General features: G+C 38.8%; 1 protein-coding gene across 1 annotated transcript in view; it reads right to left on the bottom strand.

The window, feature by feature from the left end:
• DOCK4 (dedicator of cytokinesis 4) overlaps positions 1 to 24,534 on the bottom strand; it is a 410,882-nt gene that overhangs the window by 159,298 nt on the left and 227,050 nt on the right. The window contains exon 13 of the mRNA XM_072964656.1: positions 5,301 to 5,426. Coding sequence (XP_072820757.1) covers positions 5,301 to 5,426 — 126 coding nt within the window. The remainder of the gene's footprint in view (positions 1 to 5,300; positions 5,427 to 24,534) is intronic.

Genomic DNA, 24,534 nt, shown 5'->3' with positions numbered 1-24,534 from the left:
TTGAGACAAGTGCTAATTAAAGTCAATACACTTGAGGTTGGCTCTGGAGAAAACGAATAAGCCCAAATGGTGTTAAGGAAGCATCTTGGGTAATTAAGAGAGAAATCATAGAGTGAGTATGAAACAGAGCCACAGCACCAAGCACGACAAACTATTTTCCTGACAATGTTTATTAACACCTTGCACACCTCTCAATTTTATTACTCTGCAAATGTGAGGTGCTTGACATTTTCCTCTGTTTTGCAGGACCACTGGCTGGGAAGCCTTTACATGTGTGAAGGCTTCTCAAAACATCACTGGAGACAGGATAAAGACAAGGCCACAACAATAGGAACAAGTCCAGAAGAGCTCAGTGACAACAGTCAGATGGGGCTGAGTTATGGTTTGACCTCAACAGGCAAGAGGTTTTTATCAGTAGCTGAAAACCCTGGTCCTTGACTCTGTCCTACAAATGCTCTGGATAAAGGCACAGAGGACACGCTCACCACATCAAGTAAACCATGGCACCCAGCCTCAGGGGCTAGTCCAGTGCCTTTTCTATACTGGATTTTTGTTACTATTTTAGGAACTGGAAAAGAAAAGTTCCTATCCTTTTGAAAAAAAATATGTAAGAGACTAGGGGCTTTTTTGTGAACTTAGATACTGATGCTGATGGTAGCAGCAGAAAATAGTAGCAGACAGACAGTGGTTGGGTACTCTACCCAACTGCTATAAATGGAACATCTCATTAAATCCTCACATTAACCTTCTAAGAAGGCTGTGTTATTTCCATTGTATAGATGAGGAAACTGAAGTACAGAGATTCAGAAATGTGTCAAATGTATTATGAGTATCTCTGCTTTACCCATGAAAATGTAACTCAATAGGATGAGAACATCCATCAAATAAACTAGTGCAATTGTCTCTGCACCTCCAAAAGACCAGTGTCTTGAGCAGGGAAGGTGCTAGTCCCAGCCTAATTGGACAGACCAGTCTTGAAGCACTGATTTCATTTCTAGGCACCGTCTTTTCAGGACAGAGACAGAGAAACGGTATCATTCAGACCATACATAATACAGAGAAGAGACTCAGAACCCACCAGAGGAGGGATGAGGGAGACAAGAGGTTAGCTGAATTTTAAAATGTTGAGGTTACAAGCAGAAAAACTCAACCCAAAGGACAGAAAGTAAGAGGGAGACTAGTCCAACATGAAAGAGGTCATTTTGAGAGACAATGTGAAGATGTGTTCTTAGCCATTATACATATGCAAATACCAATCAGAAAACCACCACCAGGGACGTAAGGAAGAAATTCGTGCACTGGACACATGACGGGCTGAGCTGGATGGCCCTTAAGGTGCGCAGCAGGCAGAATGATGACTCCTCCTGTCCCTCCCTGGACAGAGATGTCCAGGTCCTAACCAGAAGGCTGTTAATATGTTACCTTACCCAGCAAAAGGGACTTTGCAGATGTGATAAAGTTCAGAATCTTGTCATGGGGAGATTTCCTTATCAGGGTGGGTTCAATATAATTACAAAGGTCCTTGTAAGAGGGAGAGACTTTTTTTTTCTCAGAGTTCCAGTGTTTATTATTGTGTGTGTGTCGTGTGTATGTATGTGTGTGTGTGTGTGTGTGTGTGTGTGTGTATATATATATATATATGTATGTATGTATTTCATGTGTATACATAGATAGTTTTCTCTCTTGGAAGTATTAAAAAAAAAGATCAACCTTCAATCTATAAAAAATACATACTCTACATGTGATCTGGGGCAGGGTTCCAACCCGAGGGTGACACGGTAGACCCTTAGCCCCCATCTCTCTTCGGTCACTATGGCATTCACTGGATGAAAGATCACCATCCCTTGCTGGCAGGATCAGGGGGTTTAGATCTAAGCTGAGTATTTGCAACTGTAGGATGTGGAGGTCCAGTGACTTGGACTGGGGGGTGGTGAGCTTTGGTTAGACTTAGGATATATTTTTAGGGAAGATTAAATCATATAATGGGTCCCCCTCCTAGTTTCTCCAAAAGAAGGATTATCTGAGGTAATTCCATCTCTTGATGTATGTTTCTATCAGTAAATAGTAATAATAATAATAATTATATATATATATATATCTAAAATAATAAAACTGTGTATCTTCTTAAATGGGAGGCAAACATATCTACAACAGTCTGCTTCCCCAGCCTGGTAAATCATTATATAGTCAACTTTGACTAAACAGAAATTTGACTTATCTGAACTAATGACTAAAGACCAAAGAAAAAGAAGGCTTAATCTGAAAGACACTTGTAAAATAAATTTAAATAAATCTTGAAATCGCTATCAAAGCTACTACTGCTGGCAACCACTGGAAACAAAGGCTCTATTCATTTATTTCAGTGAAAGCCTCAAAGCCTCCCTCCCTATTCCTCTATTACTTTTACTTAATTCTTTTAAGGATTAGAAACATCAAAGATGTACTGGAAATGAATGTACTGGTAGGTATTCATTAGGTATTCCCTAATAGTGACAGTTCTACTGGTTGATATGTGAAACCAAGTCTCCAGGAGATAGGGTACAGGTAGGGCAGATAAAGTAGGGAGACCAAGAGAACTGCCCAGGAAGAATCATAAACTCACCCTCAGGATGGGAGGAGGGCACCATCTGACCTCCCATGACATTCCTGACACATCAGCCATCTTTGTTCCAAAATGTCTGGTGTATGGAAACTTAGTCCTTCCTGATACTCAGCAACGACCCTGCTTTGTACAGAGTCTGTTAAGACATTTAGAGTTTGACTGTCCAATACAGTAAGCACTGCCACATGTGGCCACTGAGTCCTTGAAATGTGACTTGGCTGAAAAGAGATGTGCTGTAAATGTATCATAGTCAGCAGCCTTCAAAGACTTAGGTTGCAACAGTGCAAAATAACTCATTATGAATTTTTATATCAATAAAATAAAAATGAAATGATACTTTGGATGCATGGGGTTAAATAAAATACATTGTTAAAATATATTTCACCTCTTTCTTCCTACTTTTTAAAAATGGTTACTAGAAAAATTTAAATTCCATTTGTGGCTCACATCGTATTTCCACTAGAGAGCACTGACTGAAATATTTTCACTGCCCTCCCTCTCACTGGCTCAGAAACCAGAAGTGATGGAGTTTCACAGAAGGTAACTTTTCTTCTTTGAAATTGGGTGCTTTGAGAAGTAAAGTGCTGAATGACTGACCCTTAGCAACACGGCAGGTACAGAAGACTCCACAACAGCTCGAAAGCACAGGGCAGGTCACCTCCTTAAACCAGATGACATTCCAGAGACCAGCTCAAGTAAAAGCCAGACCAATGGGAGAATCTCTGTTTCCACATTTTTCCATTCCAAAAAGAGTTTGGCATTGATGACATTCTGTGACCCTGAAGAAGAATTTTGTGTATGTTCCTGTCAGTGCCGGGACCACAGATAATTCATTCTGCAGAGAGGCAGCGACTATGTCAATGAAGGTCCTGTACGTATAAACCCGTGTCTCACCTGTCCTGACCCCTATCAGAACACAAATTAACTCTGAAGGACAAGTTGAGAAAAGGAAAAGGAAAAAACTCATCACGCTAAGCAGGCTGTTGGTGCAACACAGGGAGGAGAAATCCTGCTCACATACATTTTTCTCATCAAAAACTCAGCTCAAGTTTTCATCAGAGCCACCAGTGAGAACAAACTGACAAGCCAAAATTCTGAAAATAACAAAGGAAAACAAAACAATGACTGTACTGTTTGCCCATGTCAAACATTCTATTGAGGTTGCTTTTGGCTGTTTAGGTTAATATATACAGCTCTCCCTTCTCCATTTAATTTGAAAGACTCCAAAGCCAAAGAAGAAAAATGAGAGAAGAAAAGGAAGAAAGTGCTTTTAAAAAATCTCCTGCCGTCTTGGGCACTGCAGACATGCGTCTGGGAGGATTGATTTCCTGGCCAGTGTGGACCCTGCCATCAAAACGTGGGGCAGGAAAGGGGACAGAAGCAAGCCTTATTCCACAGAAAGTTCATTTCCATCATTAAAGCCAGACCAGAGCTGTATGAACACAGCACATCCCAGACAACTATTCAGCCGGTGAAGTGTCATGTTGCTTTATATTTTTTCCATTTCTCAGTGATACTGCTCGGAGACCAAGCTGAGGAATTCTTCCAGCAGCTGGCTGCAGTCTGTTCTAAAATTTGTTTTTCATATTAGATTTACCCGTCAATTTGCTTCCCAGTGGGCTGAATTTTTTTTCTTTTTTGTTAACAAGAGGAAATACCAGCTATTTATAGCCACTGAAGGAAATAATGAATGGGTTGCAAGAGCCACTGAATAGCATGCCACCAAGTAAACAGTTCTATAAACAGTCTTTTTCGACAGTAATAACAGGAGATGCTCAGGCAGACTGGGTCCCTAAGCTAAGTCAGGTCATCTCAGGAAACTCCAAGGGCTATTCTCTTAGCCTTCCTTGCATGAATATATTTCCGTCAGGAGATCACAAAATGCAGGGATGGTCAATGCTGATTGGTTTCTGCATCAGGTTAAGTCTTTATTTCCCACAGTCTTACCACCAGTCTCATAGCCGTGCCGGGGCCTTGACAGACCCAACTTCTGTTGCTTGTTTTTTACACATGGGATTTAAAGGGTGATTTAAAGGATGTTGTTTCTAAAAATACTGTCAACAATTTCAACTATTTGGTCTTTCTATTTTTCTCTTGGTCATGGAGAACTGGATGTAGAGCTCTAACAATATCACTTGGCATCTACTTTGACGGTGTGAATCTTCTGAACCTCCGCCATCTCCACTCAGAAACAAACACTTTTTTTAAGAATCTCTTGGTTGCTAATAACAATCTGATTTATATACATGAACAGAACTAGAAGAGGTGTAGAGATATATATGGAATTTGCATATGGCTGCTTATTTACATACACATATACATATTTCTGGTGGAAAAATCCTCTAAGAAAGGCTACTTATTGCTTAATAATTGTTCTTATCAAAACCTGTAAGGATTTCCCCTAAGTGACTTCAATAACACTTTCTACTAAAGGGTAAAATATTTTCTGGCTTCTACTTCAGTTTTCCTTTTTACTATGGTTGTAATGAAATGTAGTCATGGCCCCCACAAGTTATCCACCCTAATATAACCAAAATGTAAAGAAATTTGAAAAAGAAAAAAGAATGAAAAACCTCATTTCATTCTTCAGCATGGTCCATTTGAACTCTTCAAAGCTGACAATTTGAAAAATTTCTCAAATGTCAAGAACACATAAAATAGCCATATTTCATCATCTGGTTCATCCCAAGTCACTTACCAGGCATAATAATATTGGAAAAACCCAACTTCCTGGTGATGGATACTCCATGAGAAAACACTGATGAGTATTCCCTTCTGATTTGTTCAATGTCTCCATGCAACAGTTGTAGGGAAACTGCTAATCCTAAAACAAGAGGCTAGAGTTAAAGACAGAAGGACAGAAACTGAAATTGCTTCAACAAGCCCAAATCTATGGTATCATCATTTTAAAGATCAATAGACAAAATCAATAGAATCTATAGGACAAATACCTAGAGAACAGTTTCCCAACCTGACTACTTGAGTTTTCCCACTTACAAGAAGGTTCATAGACACTGCAAAACACATGAACGGAACACAAAGAAGAGAAAGTCTGGCTTCCAGCCCCAACACTCGCTTCTCTAGACCCCACCAGACAGAAACATCCCTGCACCAGCCTCATTCCACCAACTGACCGTGCCTCCCTGGCCCTAGAAGACGCTGACCTCCAAATGGGAGCTCTAATTTTTTTTTTTAACTCTATAAAGCCTGTGAATACTTATCAAATGTCATAAAGGTGAACCCAAACCTAAAGACATATAATACTTCAAGGATTTTAAGGATATTTACAGTTTTTCAAAAATTTAAGTAACAAAGGTGATTATAACATAACAAAGATTATATTCTTAATATTAAATATGGTAGAACTCATAATCACAGTATTTCCTACTGAGCATAATTTAGCAGGATGCAAGCCACTTTGATAAACAAAAGGGAAATCAGTCAGTAAAATTATCTTTTTCTTTATTCCAACTATAGTGACATTACCACAGGGGGACATATAGAAGACAAATGACACTTTTTTCATATCTTATGTTCCCAACTCTCAGGCAAGAACTATAGGAAAGAAATTAACATCCTATCTTTCCAAATGTTTGTTTGAATATTTCTAATATGCTACTTGTTTTTTATCCTTTTAATTCCCTGTTCCTTTTTTGTCCATTATTTTAAAACAAGGAAGACCAAAAAAAGCCCTTCACTTACATTAGTAATAGAAAATAAAACCAGTCAAAGGTGACTTATTTTTTAAAAAAAACTTTCAGTCATCATTAATCTGACTCACTTTTAGAATGAATGTGGATGGTGGAGTCAAGAGGATGATAAATCTGTACAAAGGTATTCTACCTGCATCATCAAGTATCACCCTTTTTTCTCAATAGCATACTATTGTGCGCAAGTTATCACTCCTCATTCCTAATTCACAGTTCTACAATGCTATCTGCAAGTATACACCGCAAGCACAGCGACAATTATGCTGGGATGAAACAGAAATGCAAAACACGGGTCATGCATCCAGATGAGGATCTCCCTTCCACTCCCCTTCAGTAATATGAAGAAACAAACAACAACAAAAGCAGTGTTTTGGTGGTCTGTTTGCTTGCTTTCCAATATAGTGGTTAAAACATCAGGAAAATTTGTTTTTTAGAAAAGCATTAGGCTCAGAGAGAAGATGATGCCTTTCCTAGGGTTTGAATCTGACCTAGATGAGGCAGATCCAAGAGGCAACGACATCAGAAAAGGACCAGCTGTGGCTGCATTCCTGGGTCCTCATGCTTTCCAGTGTGTGGATCTAACAGAATGTCGGTGTCAGAAAGTCGTTGTGAGAGTTAGATTAAAGCTGGCAGGTACTCAGAAACTTCAATTAAATCTTCATCCTATTTTTACCTAACTATCCTTTGGCTCCCTCCCTACCCCGAACCCCCTGTGAGTTGGGTGACTGAAGGTGGCAGCATGGAGGAGCTTCTGTCCTCTGAGAGCCACACGGGATGATGCGGGGAGAATGAGCCATCTGGAGGGTGTGACAGTGACAACAGTCAGTGCAGCTCTGGGATACTCTGATGTGATACTATTGGCTCCTTTTGAAACCCAGAGGCTGGTGAAAGAAGAGAAACCAACACGTTACAGTCCATCTGTCCCAGCAGCTATTTCTTCCTGACTCACACTCTTCCACTACCCCCACCTCATCACTGGAGTCTCTGTTCTCCTCCTACTTCTGTCCATTTGCCTTCAAAACACTCACCCACACAGTCACCATCATTGTTAACATCTTCAGGAGCTGGTATTTGGAGCACAGCAGTGTGTGCCAGACACGGTACATAATAGCAGTCCCTCCTGCTTGGGAGAACACGTTCAGTTCCTGGGGTACTGAAAGCAATGCTTTCACATAGAGAGTCAGATGCACTAAACTAAATTCTTGAGGTTCTGTGATGTTTTTGCAAGGACAGATCATTTTACTAGAACTTCTCATCAAAGGATCTGACCAGAGACACTAGCAACCTTATGTAGTATGTATCAAGTAAGAAGAGAAAAGGACTAAACAGTAATAGAAAAACAGGGATCATGCTATTCAGGGCACAAGCTGAGGGAAGGAAAAGTGACCAGGATTCTTGTTCTGGCCTGTTGGAGCCAGAAATCATTGAACCATCAGTGATTTTTTTTTTTTAAATATAAGTTGTATACAAAGGATAAGGCAATGAGAAAAGAAAAGTATTCAGTCAGAGATAATATGAATACTAAAGAAAAATAAAGATAGGAATTACAGAGAAAATGTTTCAGGGAAAGACAGAGATGTAAGCATGAACAGAGAAATACATCAATGTTCCCTAGACAGCCAGAGCCATAGAGATGAGAGAATGCAAGAGGATAGAGAGGACCCACGCAGGAGACAATAGCCAGAAAGGAGCCAGCTAGTGGATGAGGGAAGGCAATGAGGAAGTTATGGGGGAAAAAATACAAAACAGTATAGGGGGCAAGGAAAACTAGGCATTCAAGAGTCGAATGAATTCTAAAATTTGATTAGAAAATATGGTAGTTTTCAATCTGAAGGTTTTAGAAAGATATAGATTAAACCCTCAGGCACAGTAATTTCATTTGTCTAGTCAACTGATAACCAATCTGGGGGAGAGGGGAAGATACTGCCATTTTGAGGTGACCCAATTTCTCCAGAATGAAGAACTCATAGAGTCAAGAACTGGAAAGGTCAACTGGGCCAAGGGCTTGACCACAAGGTACTGGGCTCTTCCCAAATCATCAACTCAATTTCCATTTTAAAAAACCCCAGAACACTTAACAAAGAAACATCAAAGAGTGGGTGTCTTTTTAGTAAGACAAAGAAACATGATACAGTGGTGACTCCACAGGGACCAGCTCACAAAGAGCTACTGCAATACTGTTTGTTTTTCCATCAGGGAAATTCCTGATCCTATTTTTATAGTGGTTCTTAATTATCATGACTATAACCAACAAGTTGAATAAATGACTCACCAGAACAGTAAGAAATGATGTATTAAGACAAAGAAACAACTCTCCACTACAAACGACAGATTTATCAAATATTCACCCATTCCAATCACCTGAGGATGAGTCCTGCCCTTTCAGGAGCGTACCACAGGGTGTGTTCACAGAGCAGTAGTTTTCTTCCCATTCTCTTTCTTGTCAGACGACTTCACTGTCCTCGCCTTACCTGCTATCTCTGGGGCTGGAGCAACTTCTACAATTTTATCTGCACACTGTAACTTACTCCTGCCACAATTCAAACTGTCCACTTTGGGCAAGGCAATAACTTCCAGCCTGAGAGGAAGGTGGCAGGTGAGATACAAGGATGTACACAAAAGGGTTCCTGTTCCAAAGGAGCTGATAATCCAATGATGACATAAGACACACACATATAAGTAGATATGAAGCAGAATGGGCCAAGTGTGTGATAGGAACATTAAAACAAGGAAAGATTAAGACTGACAGAGGGAACTTTTCAGGGAATATTTTTTTAATTAGGAAAGTTTTTTTAGTTTAAATAGTTTAAACAAGATTTTTTTTTAAAGAGGGATTTATGACAACCAGTAAGATAAAATCAGTCTAGATGTTTTAACACCCAGTTATAAAGATTTTACATCTAATTTTAAACAGAGGTACAGTCATTAATTTAACTAGAGTCTGTCACAAAACAACATATTTTCATGATGAAACTCAGCTTACAGAGGCATACTACAGGAAAGCAAGGCTTGGTATCTGCTAAACCAAATGTGGTTGATTATTTGGTAGCTCTGATTTCTTAGGAACTGAAGCTAACTCACTCTACAAGATGATTCCTTTTAAATTCATGAAATTTCACACTTTTACATAAAAAATGGCAAGCACAGCATGATTTATAAGTAGTAGGCAAAATTAATTTTAGACTACATCAGCCATTTTGCCACCAATGAACCAAACATGTAGCTGCAAATATGTAGAAACGCAAAACTGGAAAATAGTGCCAAGTATATCTGATAAACAGATGTGATTAAGCGTGCAATTTAAGAAGTCAATCATACAGCTTCAGGACCCTGTCTCAGTGTTAACTTCTCTGTGATTTGGTTTCCACATCTGGAAAATAAAGATAACAGTGATACCAACTCCACAAATACTTTGGGCAGCACCTGGTATAAAGGAACTGCTCCAAAAAGTGTTAGCTGCTGCTACTATACAACTATCTCTGCCATGGCTTGAATGATGCCATACCATTCTTTCTCTTTTCAGCTGTGTTCATTCGGTATTTAAGCAGCCCACTAATTTTTCTCAATGACTTCTTCTAAAAATAATTCTAGATATTTCATTTAGCTCTTTCTAACCACTAGAAGTGAAGCACCAAGAGGACAAATATTTGTATCTGCCTGTTAAATGCTGCATTAGTAGTGTCTTGAATAATGCCAGGCCATTTTTTTTTTTGATGCTAGACTTTAAAAACTCCCCTTGTTCATTTTTCCATGTTTTCTTCTTCATCATGAATCTATTTCTCTACCTTTCATTTAGTCTTTCCCTGATAGTTTATTATCTTAAACGTCTAGGAGACATGGCTTAGGAAATGTACTAGTGGTGCCTAGAAGTGAGTCCTCTAATACTGGGCTTTCAATGAGCTGTTCTCTCCTTTAAAAAGGTGATGACGGGACGTGATTCTCCTATGAGACAGAAACTCCAAGCTTATGCCCTTAGTCTGAATTTAAATTAACTCAGTACTTTGGAAAAATCCATAGCTATGAAATCCAATGTAAGTAACTGGTCCCAGTTGACTAGCCTGAAAAAAGTAAATGTATAATCATTCCATATTGTCACTTTCACACCCACAGTGCATGTGAGTCCAGTGAAAAAACCAATACCCACTGAAGATGAGTCCAATAAAATGAAAACAACAGTAATAATCGATCATGAAATAATCAGCAAAGAGAGAGAGTGAGCAGATATAACAAATCATGTCTTGACTTCCATGACAAATTTAAAACTTAAGCCTCCAGTTGTCAGGACCTACGTTCACAGCACTCTTCCCTGTTTGAGTGCCTGTTTGACTGTCTACTGGTCTAGTTTTGACCTTCCTCTTCATGTCCCTTCCTTTCTTTGAAGCTTACTTTTCTATTTCTTACCACATCTTTGTTATAATTTATCCAGTATTTTTATGTGCTTGTAGTTGAAGGGGACATTAGGGGTCAGTCTACCATGTTTCAAAAGTTGATTTATTTTAACATCCTTGAAATCCTTATTGTTTTTCAATAACACAAGCAATCTGTGGAGAATATATAATTGTGTGCCTTCAATGCACAATTAAATTATAATTGTAAATGGGCAAATTAATTAACCAAGCAAAAATCTGCTCTACTTACATAATATTTAAGAACTATCAATCTCATCAGTATTTAATTCAAAAACTGCCCTTTGCTCCCCAAAATTTTTAAATATGCCAAATGAAAGGATAAAATAAAATTGCAATATTGATTAAATAATTGATCTAAGAAATGTGAAAAATGTACTTAACACTACATAATTATGTATTTTTTTTAATTCTCCTGAGTTTCTATACAAGTACAGGAGAAGGATAGAATATTAAAATGTATGTTCTAAAAATGTATTTGCTAAAAACATCTGAGCTAAGAATAGATGCGCTAATAGTGCAAAAATATTTTCACAAGCAGGGTATCTAAAGGTCACACTACAAACCAAAAGTAATAAACAAATCCCTGAAATGACCTATGGGGGGCAGGAAACGAATATAGTTGGCATTATCTATTAATCCCTACTCACTTAATGTTCTCATTTAGAATTTTCATGAAGTTTGATGACTAAACTGGAAGTCTTTTCTTTCCATTTTCAGCACTTTAAAATATCCACATGCTAAGAAAAGGCCAAAAAATTGCTTCATTTACTTTTTCTCAAAATAAGGTGTCCAATAGAGAACTCTGAATTAGATTCTATATCTCAATTCGGACAGAATATTCTAAAGTTTCAGGAGACTCATTTCAGAAAATGAGACTAGTTGAACAAGGTCAAAAAGATTTGGGGAAAAAAATCATACACAACATAGCACAAATCTAAATGGAAAAAGGCAGGGAACGATCTGTTTAGTAATGGAGGTTTTTTTTTTAAACTCGGAGTAGGAAGAGGATGCACAAAATACAGCAGGGAGTTATGGGCAAAGACAGAAACACACAGAATGGGTAAAAGACATGTTTTTGCCCTTCTTTTATTTTTTGGTTTGTTTGTTTTGTAAATCACTGTGGTCTTCTGAGTCCCAGTAAAACTACTGAAGGCTGTATTGTTAGTTTGGTTTCTAACCCAAATAACTGCCCCACAAAGACAGGCATTTCAGAGCTATGCACACTGTTGGCATCACAACTCTATGCAGTTACTAGTACCACAACCCAAAGAGGGGTATATGGGGTTCCAAGTGGAATGTAGGGAGAGACAGGGAAGGGAGGCTGGGCCAGACCCTGGAAGCCTGTCTCCCAATAATGTTAGGGGGAGCTGTCGTCAGAAGAGATGAACCAATAAAACCTAAAATGTGGAATGAGACCAAGAGATTTTTATTTGAGAAAAAGGATTCTGACAGTACAATAGAGGAAGAGTTGGCAGGACAGATTATGGATAAATGTAACAGTCAAGGTGGGAGTCAGTGAGGGATTCAACTGGATACCACAGGAGATTACAGAGGATGAGAAGAGACTTCAGCAGTTATCTTGAGCACACAGAGATTGTGCAAGTAAACCTACAACTAAAATCCATCTCTTCCACTCAATCCCCAAGCAATTTCTTCATTTTTTTTTCATTTTTATTGACACTGCAGTTCTGAATCTTCAGGTTCCAAACCTTACAAAAATCTTTGATTTCTTTGTCTTTGATGTCCTCAATAACCTGTTCTAGGTGGTGCTAATTTTTCCTCCAAAATGACCATGTAAGCTGCTTTTAATTTTGTTAATGTAGCAAAATCCACAAAAAAGCCCCTATTCTCCATTAATAATCCCATTTCTAAGGTGCTATTTTTAAAGACATACTCCAAAATACAGGAGATGTTCCTCCCACTACTACTTATCAATGTGAAAAACTTAAAAACATTTAAAAGGACGGATAAATTAGGAGTTTAGGATTAACAGACTCAAACTACTATGTACAAAATAACTAAACAACTAGGTTCTACTGTACAGCATTGGGAATTATATTCAATAGCTTGTAATAACCTGTAATGAAAAAGAATATGAAAAAGAATATATATATGTATAACTGAATCACCATGCTGCACAGCAGAAACTAACACACATTTGTAAACCAACTATACTTCAAAAAAAAAAAAAAGCAAAAACAGTCCAACAGTAAGGGCTGGATACATAAATTAGTACCTTAGATCTCAAAACCAGGAAAGATAATGCAACCTCCTTGGACTCAGTAAATTTTTCATCTTCTAACTTCCCCCTCTATTTGATACTAGGAAAGCAAAGAAACAAACTTGAGGCAAACATCTGATAACTGTTTCTTATTCATTCATGAAATAGACACTTACTGAGTGTCTACATTGGGCATTTTGAAATTTAACTAGATTTTTAAAATTTAACTAGATTTAAAATTTTCAAAAGTAGTACATGCATATGTTAAACTGTACAAAAGGTTCTATTATGAAAGGAACGGTACTGTCCTACCTCAGTTACTGAGTTCTATTTTCTAGAACTAATCAATGTTTACAACTTCTTGAGTATCCTACCATAGTTTTCCTCTTTTTATTGTGATAACTATTATGAAGAAAATAAACCAGAGATTGAGATAAAGATAATAAAGGATAAGTGATTATAGAAGACATTTCTGAAAGAGTAACAGTCAAGCTTGGAAAGAAAAAAAAAAAAAAGCAATACAAAAAAAATGAGGAGACTATGCTCCAGGCAACGAAAAGGGCATGTGCAAAGGTCCTGCAACAGGAAAGAGCTTGGGGTGATGGAGAAACTGGAAGAAGGCCATGGTGCCTGAAGCAAGCAGAGTCAAATGAGGCTGGAGGGGAGGCCAGAAAGATAGGCAGCAGTCATGGAAGCTGCAGTAGTTACTCTTATTCTAAAGGCAACAAGAAGCCACTGGAGAATTGTAAGTGAAGAAAACATGAAAGTATTCTTAGTGTTGCCTGAAAAATGGGATCAGAAAGAGGAAGAATGAAAATGATGAGCCCACTTAGAGTCAGTGAGCTGCTTGGATGTTTAATGTTTTCACTGGATTTGTAAAGTTTTCTCTCTAAATATGTTTCCTGCTCCTTTCTCTCTCTCTGGTACTCCCATTTTATATATGTTGATGCAGTTGATGGGAATTTTCTGAGGTTCTCTTCATTTTTCTTCAGCCTTTTCTCAGAAAAACCTCTCTTTACTCCAAAGCCACCACTGTTTTCGAGAGTTCCTACAAGTTTAAATTTCGAATAAAGTCATTTTCTTTCAGGAGAGCTTCTGAGTCTTTTCTCCTTACTGACTGCCTTTCCTCTGGGCCAAATCACTGACCCGCTGCTCTACAGCCGAAGGCGGGTACAGTGGTCCACCCTTTATTTAGAGTGACATCCCTGCTTTATGAGCACGTGCTGGGCTGGAGCAGTAACCTCTGGGCTTCTCAACCTGCCTCTCCTCATGTGGAGCCTCCATCCAATGAGTGAGCAGGGTCAAGGGTGATTGATGCCTCAATTCTCTTGGCTTGCTGCCTCTGGAACAGAGCCTCTGCCTGGTGAGTGGGGGTTTAGTGGAAGCAGGGAGCCCCCAACATCTTAGCCACTTTGGCCAGGAATTCAGCCTCTGCAACTCAGAACTAATGGAGATTAGAAGTACCAGAAGCCTTCAGCTCTTGGTCAGATCCAGTATCTTTTGACTGACAGCTGAGGGGAGAAGGATCCCCATCTTCTTGGCCACACGTGCCCAGAGCAGAACTTCCATCCCGCTGAGCAGGGGCAGGTGGGAGGGAGGACGTGGGCTGTGGCACAAGGGTCACCAATTCCCTCTTCTTATCAAGGTTTAGGATTTTTCATTTTTTAATGGAGGTACTGGGGATTGAACCCAGGACCTCGAGCATGCTAATCACATGCTCTACCACTGAGCTATTTCCTACCTCTGCATTATTTTTAAATAAGTATGTCTTCATCTGCTGTATGTGCTTAAGAAAATTTGTAGACTTTAATGCTTTTTAAAAAATATGATCTTAACCAGTTATAGCTGTGCCAGTTTGGTGTGGGTCCATGCAGCCACTCATGTGGCCGTTCTGCAGCAAAACTTTAAAAACACTATTTCTTGACAGTACTTGCATACTTTGAGTTTGGAAGGAAGGAAGGGGGCTAAGGGTAAAACATCATTGCTAGGACTTCCAAACGTGAACCACAAAATTATGAGGTGTCATGAGATGTCAGCAAAACTTCCTAAAAATGATATTATTAGGTTATCTCATAAATGCATCTTTAGTAATTTCCACTCATTTCTGAAATCCTAAGACCTCATTATTACCAGAGAAAGAATATTTACCTCTCTTCCTATGTGCTTGATTTACAAAACTGGCATCAGAGTTTTATTTCAAGTCCTAGAATATTATATTATATGTTGTGTCTATAAGGTGAGATAATTGACTTTTAGAATAAAACACTAGAAGCATTTATTACTTTCAGGAGTACATCCTCGCTGCATCAAGCAGTAAAACTCTAACGGGAGCTGGCAAAGTGTTTACACAGGGAGATCACAGACAGGGTCTCAGGGCCACTGGAGCAGAGGGAAGAAGGGAAGCCAAACGTCTAGGATGAGTGGTGTCAGTGAGACAACGCTGTTGGAAAATGAGTCAGCTGAGCAAAAGCCAGAAGCATTCAGAAGAGCCTAGCGTGCAGAAATGGGCCAGGCTGGAAGAAGAAATAAAATGGGGGCCGTGACAGTACCACATGCCTCTGAAAGGTATGTTCTTTATATGATAGATGGGGCCTGGTTGCTCAAAGCCTCTACCCAGCAGGACCAGATTATCCAAAAGACATCTGTCCTTTAACATTGGCACATTGGAAGAAACCCAGACACTTGTGGCATTGATGTTGCGAATACTCAAACGTGGGGATGCAGCTCTTCTTTCAGATGCACTTTCAAAGTCAATTTAAAGTAAAACAAAACAAAACAAAACAAAGCAAAAACAAACCTTTCTCCTTTCTAAAAGTGACACATTAATTTTCTGACTTTCAGCCAGTACTATTCAATTTGTGAATATGCTGATTGTTGACCACTTCCTTAGACAGACTGATGAAATAAAACTTCACATTTTTATCCACTGTTCCTTGCATTAGTAAATGGTGACTGAGGCTCAGATAAAATGGTGATGAGGTGACTTGAAACAACTGACCAAATATATAGTCCTGTAAGAACAATGACTGTCAGAGTGTAACTCTAGACATGGGGAAGGAGCAACAAGAGAGAACCATTTTCTGGACCATAAGAGACCAGTAAAATAGGTGGTCCAGAGGCTTTTGGCCACTGTGAGCAGGGCCTAGTCCACACTGAACAGCTCCTCAATGAAATCTTTGTCTTGAGCATTCCTAGCACCATGGGACAAACTGGTCACAAAATACCTCTCAAACCTTGGTCTAAATTGAGACCTAAAGGAAAGGGATTATAGAATAAAGCACGTTGCCCACCATCCAGTTCTACAAGAATCAAGCCGTTGGCCACTGCAGTCACTGGTCTACAGTACAAGGCGGAGATCAGGATGAGGCACTCTGTACTCTGGGAAAACTGACAGAACTGGCCCTCAGATAGTGAGATACCTTCATGAGAAATTTTTTATGAACCTGACTCCCGGCATCTTCCCCTATTTAGAAAAGCACTACTCCGTTCCTAGTGACAAGCAGCAACCCTCTACTGAGACGTGTGCCTGACTGCACATACTCCCTTCACCAAAATCGTATGTATCTATCTCCTCCTTTACCTCTTTGGAACAAAATCCTCTGAGAGACTGTCTCCCAGGTTATAATCCTCAGTTTGGCCTGACTAAAATTTCCATTCCTTTCTTAGATTGACTATTGATTAATTTTCCCTTGACAAACTTAACTCTTAAAGGACACAAATTTGACACCATGGGGGATAAATCAAAGAATCTGACTACAGGCTCACCTTCTAAGGATCACTTCCCTGAGATCTTTGCTACCCTCTTCATTGGGATGCCTGTGTTCTAACGTATAAAAGGTATAAGCATCAGCAAATAATCTTGTGATTCTAACTGCTAGTTTACAGATTTGCTATTTCAAAGTTTTGGGAAAGCTTTTATGTTTTCTTTAAAGAAGTAGTTAGCCCATGGCTAAGAGTTACAGAGAAAATATGATTGAAGTAACACATAGTAAGTTATGGAATGGCAAACTAAGGAACTTAAGAGACATCTGAAGTTGTTTACTTTCATTGAGTCTGAACCAGAAAAGAAATTTACTGACCAGAAATGAGAGATCCACGGGCATGTAGTGGAAGCTATGCTTGCAGGAGTGGATGAGACCATTCAGAGGGAATTAACATTTTCTTTCGAACAAAGGAGAAATTTCACCTTAAGTTTCAATCCTTATCCTGATTTGGGGTGTGAACATTTCAGTGGTATACACTGAGGATTATTTCAAGGTTAAAAAGGTTTTTGTTTGTTTGCTTTTTACTTTAACTATTTAACTTGCAATTTTTTTCGAGGTATGAAGCACATAGTAAGCCACTGGCTAAGAACTATTTTTTAAAAATGTGTATCAAGCATAGTATATACATGAGTGGAATGTAATATCTGATTACTTTAATTTATTGAAATACTTGCTGTTAACCGCAAATTTTTTCTACATAACAAATCTTCCGAACAGTATTGCTAGTGATTATATCTAAATTAGCAAAATATAAGTAATTTAGAGGAAAAAAAATTAGGCTCTAATTACTACTCCCATTAGCTTACAATTTGAGTTTGCAGTTTTTTTCTAAGTACCGCATGAAACTTTAAAAATATCTTTAAAGCACTGTTTAATATCATATTTTGATCTGTATTTTTTTTGTCCACTGTCATTAAGAATGGTTTAGATAAAAGGAAACTAAAAAAAATGACAACTGCATTGCTATACAATCTGGGTTTTTTTTTTTTGTTATAAAGGACATTGAGAAAACTGTCAAAATCTGAATAAGATCTGTAGATGAGATAAGAGTATTATGTCAATGTTAACTTCCTGATTTTGATCACTGGACTGTGGTTACATTGCCACGACCTGGAGTAAGCGGGAGCAGAGAGGAATCATTCCTGCAATTTGTTCTCAAAAAGTTTAGGTGGGAAAAGAATGTATGTATGTGTGATATGTATGTATGAATGTGCATATGTGTGATATGTATGTATGAATGTGCATGTGTGTGTGTGTGTGTGTGTGTGAGAGAGAGAGAGAGAGTGTGTGTGTGTGTGTGTGTATACAGGGTGTGAAGAAAAATACTGCAAACCATATCAGTAAACAAAGAATGCTGAAACCATCAAGTCATCAGCGGCTGCCGCCACCCCCCACAGTGAAGACAAGCCTGCAGCATGCAGCCACTCACAATGATGCACCCTGAGGGACTCAGAATAAGAAAGGACAAGATACTGGCCCTATTTAGCTAGATGCTTGTCAAAGGAATGAATTCAATGAGCCCAAATGTTTGCTCCCTCCCACACAAAGAAAAGCACTAAATTCTTTATCTTGAGATGCCTGGTTTTCTTTAGATAACGAGTAATCTTTTATTGTTCCAACTACCTGGTCTTTGTTGTAAAGCTCCTATATATCCTAGCTCCTCCCCTACCTCTTTGGAGCAGTCCCTCAGAGCCATCTGAGAGGCTGTCATCCCGGCCATATAAAACATAACTCAACTTTTAGGCTGAGTATTTCTTTCAGTGGACAAGGGGCACTGATGCAGTCCTTAGGAATTACATCAATTCAGTAATATTAAATAACTATACAATCCACACCTACATATTATACATATATATGAAATATGTATATACAAAGAAAAAGTAAGATGAAACAAATGCAGTAAAATGTTAACCTTTGAGAATTAGAAATTCCTTGTACTATTCTTGCAACTTCTCTGAAAGTAACATTAATCATTAAGAACTTCAAAAGAATAAAAAAGAGAGCATAGTTTGATGTTAGGAAATTCCAAAATGAGCAAAAAGGTCAAATACTGTATGTCCAGCCAATAGATGGAGCCTATAAGTACTGAAACGGAGCAGTACCCTGTGGGCTCTCCCTGATACAAATCCTTTCTGTCTCCCATTTCTCTTTTGTAGGAAATAGGCTTCATGCATCCTCCTTGACTTTCCCTGAGTTCCAAAGTGCAGATTCAAACAGTTACTAATCAGGGAAGGGACAGAATAAAGAAAACAGGGAGGAGCAGCGGAGAAACAATAGTGCAGCCCTGGGGTAGGGTCCTGGTTCCTCCTCAGGAAATATACATGACAATATTTTTAAGTTTGTCTACAGGAACTAAGGTCCCCCAACCCCTGCCTCGTGTCTTTTGGCTGACCAGAATCTTCAGAGACGGTGTTCTGGGGGAACATTCAGTCTACCAGATCGCAGGCATTCTCATTAAATGCAACCTTCCCTTTGGTTACCAAAGCTGTTGACCCCAGAATCCACACCCCTGCCCCTTCCTGGAATAGGAACCAATTACTTTTATCTAAGTCTCAGGAGGCAACTGCAAAGAAGAAACTAGAGCTGGATTAGAATCAAGATGCTAGAGGATTTGCCTTCCAGGGGAACTTGAGCCTCATTATATGCTCAATGTAATGCATCAACATGCTAAATGACACACCCACAAGCACCATGACAGTTGATTACTGCCATGACAACAACCGGGAAAGCCCATACAAGGACTGACTGGCTCCATCACACCTGGAAGGAGGACATGATGGCAGAAGTCACTGAAAAATCCATGTGGCCTGATCCAAGCTGGAGCTGTCTCTACCTGCCATCTAGGCTGCTGGCTCCTTGCTCAAGTGCTTCTTTTCCTTGCTTGAGTATTTTTCTTTCCTTCTCCCTGCTTGGGCACTTTCCTTCCATTTCCCCTTTGAGCAATAAAGTAGCTGTTCACTTTGTCCCTCTGTCTATGCTGTATGAAGGATAGCTGTTGGCAAGGACCCATGCTTTGGTGGGCTTCCTAATTTAAGGGGTCCCTCTATCTGCTAACAGTATCACTTTTCTTTAAAGAATATTAGAAAGCAAAGTTTCTAAATGCAACATTAAAAAATGAGGAGCTTTGATAAAACCTTTAAGAATTACACCAGTTCAATAAGGCTCCATTAGACAACAACAGGGGATGACATGGCTATGTGAGGACAGAATGTTAACACCCCAAATGCTATCTAACTCTCAAAGCCTCCCTTCACCCCAGCCAAATACAACACCATTTACTTCCTGCACAGGGTTAAACTGCCTACTTTGTACACGTGAGCTCTTTATCTAGGCAATTCCTATTAACTTTCCGTAGAGGTTAAAATATACAGTTGGCAAGAATGCAACCACAACACTCATCTTACTAAGTCAAAAATAAGATTGTAGAAACTGACCTGATTAGCAAATATGATTTCTTCTAGTTGTAAGCTACATGAGCAAACTACAGGAAATAGGATTTCATAAATATAGAGATAATATGAAAAGATTCCTAAGTTTCTCTCAGGACACACTTAACCAGAGCCAATGATTTTTACGTAACTTATTTCAAGTCATAGAACTCAATTTGTCTCAGTAAATCATATTGGCTCAGTCTTATTTCACATTCCTAGAATTCAAATGCTAATGTCTATCAGAGGTGACATTTACAATAACCATTTGCTCAACAAATCTAAACCAGGCTTACTTTAATGGCTATTTTTAGAATGTCAAATTCTCACAATATTATTTTTGGATTTTAAAATTCCCACAGAGTGCAACTTTGGAAATGTCGAATTACCCAACTGAACTAGATCTGTCCATACAGAAATGTTAATTCCATTATATTTGTACCTTTATAAGTTAAAGGGATCACAAAACTTTCTCTGAGTTTCTAAACTCAACAAAGATAGCGGTTAATGTACCTTTGCAACGTTGTCTTAGGTTAGAGGGAAAAAAACCCAGTTAACGAGACAAATTCTTTTGTCTATTAAAAAGACAAAATTACAACTCCAAGAGATAGGAGGACATCAATGAAGCATAAAGGGCCTGGAAATTAGTTGGTAGAATTTGACTCTAAAACTAATTTTAAAGTTATTCTTTCTTTCTTTTTTTAGTACAATAACCAAGGGATAACAGGAGAAAACGGAGAAAGAACAATACTTTGTTGCGTGAACTCAATTCTCTTGAAAACATTTGGCTGCACTGCTTCCATTTAATCAACTGCTCCATGGTCCAAGGAGAAAACGGTGGAAGTCAGCCTATCTAACCATGGTGAGAGTTTCAACATTAGGTACCTCGATTTCTGACTTCAATTTTATACACCCTTCCTTCCCCAACTATTTTTAAGTAAGTTATTAGATGCCTCCCTTCCAATAATAAAGCCAAACAGCTCCTGAAAATCTATCTGCTGTTTTCATACTTGTCTTCCCTCTAGATGGGGAATGGATCAAGGTGACAAGACTGACAAGCCCACCAAGACTAAAGGGCAGAAACGTAAATGGAAAGAGCAAAGGACTTACTTATTCATTTTTAGAAGTTCCTTCCTGAGATTTCTCTGGAGCAGTATTTTGGAGTGATGAGGCTTAGGGTTGGGTTTGCCTTGCCTAGAGGGAACTCAAGGGATCAGGAGGGGAAGAAAGGAATAGAAGGCATGGAGATGCTGGCTGCGTGCAGCTGGCTGGGACTCGGGCTTAAAAGGAGGATGGAGAGGGGTAGGTCATTAGGACAGGAGAGCAGACAGGGCCTTACAGCAAAAGCCAAGTATAAAGAGTATACATTCGGCTGCCTAGGAATCTAAGTGTCACAGTAGGCAGCAAAATGGAGGATGGAGTCTTCCAAAAGGAGGGGAAACCCTTTAGACAGAGCTCTATGGTATAAAGGTTTCTTTCACTCATTCCAAAGATGCAACACGTGGTTTTTCATTTCAGTACAATGGCTGTAGCCAGAACAGGTTAACAGTCAGGGAATTAGGTGGTTTGGATCTTACTTTCTGGAAGCCTCACTCAGGACTCTGGGAAGAATAAGTGGTCAGTTGGTCAATAAAATTGACAAAGTACATGGAACACATGGAGCACGTCTAAGCACCCAGGAAACTTCCCAAGGTTACGGAATGTGCCACCCTTCCTCCCTGGAGTTAGTCTATGTAGTCAGAAGGAAGACCTAGGAAGAGATGTTAGCAGTCAACTAGCAGAGATGAGATGGAAGAGACACAGAGTAATAAAGGTCAGTTCAATGATCCAACTTATCAATAATCCAACTGCATTATTCTCAAAGTCTTCATTAAGAAGATCAAATCAGGATCCATTTTGAGAAAACAAAACAAGGTGACCCAACTTAAGAGGAAGGCATAGAATATTCCAGATGATGATTCCAAAGTGAGTAACCAATAGTAAGAGCTAACATTAAATACATACTTACTGTGTATCAAGTGCTTTGCATACATTTTCTCTTTCAATCCTTCCAGTAACCCTTAGAGCATGATACTACTAGCCCCAGTAAAACCAGATTCAAACAAAGGACATCCTACTTCCAGAGGCAAAGCTCTCAGAGGCTATACTCTCTAAGAGATGACTCCCTGCTGTAATCAGAGAGAAATTTGTGGTTTGTCTTGACTGGAACCCTGACCTCACGGGATACAGGGTCAGTTATGTTAGGAATCTACCTGGAGGTACAAATCAAAGACTCTCATTGAGTACCTCACCATGAATCAAGAGGCAACTGGGTGTCACCTCAGTCTGGACAATGATATATTCAAATGACTCAATGACAGAAGAATTTCAAGGCTGAAAGAGGAAAGGTGTTGGAGTTGACAAGGAGTTTGGAAAGAAGTATATCAGAGGAGGCCAACACACTGGCTTAGCCAAGACTGCATCTATGATCGGAAGGATGGAAGGGAATACATGGGAAAAATCAGAAGTTCAGAGTTAGCTTTATATTTGTTTATTCACACAGGAGGCAAATGTAAGTAAATAAATAGTAATGGGACCCTTGGGGAGGAGAAAAAAGATACACTAACGCTACAGACATCTCTGCCCAAAGTTACTAGGCAGAAGGAAAGGAGCAAGGCATAATGAATGATTGTGAAGCTTCACAAGAACTTAAAAAGAAAATTCTTTAAATTGAGTCTAGAGCAGCACTGCCTAATAGAACTATAATATGAGCCTCCCATGAAATAAAAGATCATCTCGTAGCCATGTTATAAAGTAAAAAGAAACAAAATCAACTTTAGTAATATATTTTATTTAACCCAAACATCCACCATGTTATCTTTGAACATACAATGAATGTGAAAATTAAGGGGATATTTTACATTCATTTTACTGTATCAAACCTTCGAAATCTAGTACGTATTTTACAATTACCGCACACCTCAATCCCAGTGATGTACTAGCCTCATAGCTAATGTTCAACAGCCACAGTGGCTGGTGCCTATCAAACTGGACAGCCCAGGTACAGAAGACATTCAAAAATAAAGGCGTAAGGCATAAGAAACACCAAAAGGTGTGAACAAAACTACTGGATTTGGCTAGAAGTTTGCCAATGAATTTAGCAAGGTAAGTTTAAAAAAGTAGTAGCTCTACCATCTTACTGATGGTCCATTTAAACTAAACCATTCGGCCCATTCACCGTGTTATCATAATTCTCTTACAGAAAAAGTAAAGACAGGCGTGCACAGCACAATTTCTGAAGTATTCTCATTCCTTTACGTTGTATTCCACTACTAAAATCCCCTGGTCCTTCAGAGACTCTGCCTTCCATACTAAGTGCAAGTCTTTTGCTTATCTCATGGTAGATGTAGGACTTTGTGTCAATCAAATAAAAGCTAAGTGACCTCCCCAACTGTTGGGAGAGGGAAAGAAAACTGACCTCACCATTCACTGTGGCCTGGAACACCAGCACAAGTGTCAGCTGTGGATACTTATGGCTCTCACTGAACAGAACCACAAAGTTTCTGTCTGCAGTGACTTTTTCTTTGTGGGTTGTTTTTGCCTGGCAAGATGTGCACAGGCCTCCAAAACAGATGGTCTGAATTTACACTCTGGTTCTTCTAATTGCCAGGCAAGCTGGGCTATAACACAAATATCTATGACAAGGTACTTTAAAAAAAATCAGTCATAAAAAACAATGCATTGTTTAAATAATGGCTTACTTAATTTGAAGTTTCTATATATAAATTAAAGCACACAACTGTAGTTTGTTTTGCTTCAATGTGGGTCTGAAGGTGGGATAGGGAACAAACAATATTCACTAAGTTTTGTCTACTGACTGAAACTAAAGAAGTCACTCTATATACTATATGATCTAGATGTGCTATGTAATATTCTAAAGTATATTACTAATATAAGGCTATGTGCCACATAACATATATAACCTATACTGCTATATTATATTTCAGTTCTTGCTGAAGAAACATGCGTACGTTTCTCTCTACATAACACTACAGTCAACATCACACTCTTTCTTAGCCATTTCCAATACGTGAACCTGCATATTCTCCAGTACAATAAAGTTACTTGCAGCTAGAGGCAGTGAAACTTGTTTTTTCTGGATCTTACTGACAGATTTCTGTTCATCAAGCCCATTCCACACAATAGTCATAAATCCGGGCATATCTGTCATTTAGTTTTTAGCAATCAGTTAATAACTTGGAGGTGTCACGACTTGGCACTAAGGAACAAATTCAGATACTCTGCCTTGATTCAAACCAAGACAGAATATATTTTCAAAACAGAATATATATTTTTAGATAGTTATAGTCACAAGCCTATCATAGAATAGAGGTGTGTACTAGAATGCTGACTGAGCATTT

Source organism: Vicugna pacos, chromosome 7, assembly GCF_048564905.1.
Source record: "Vicugna pacos chromosome 7, VicPac4, whole genome shotgun sequence".
In the NCBI taxonomy this organism is placed as follows: Eukaryota; Metazoa; Chordata; class Mammalia; order Artiodactyla; family Camelidae; genus Vicugna; species Vicugna pacos.
The sequence above is the reverse complement of the archived record's forward strand: the minus strand, read 5'-3'. Positions and strand labels throughout refer to the sequence as shown.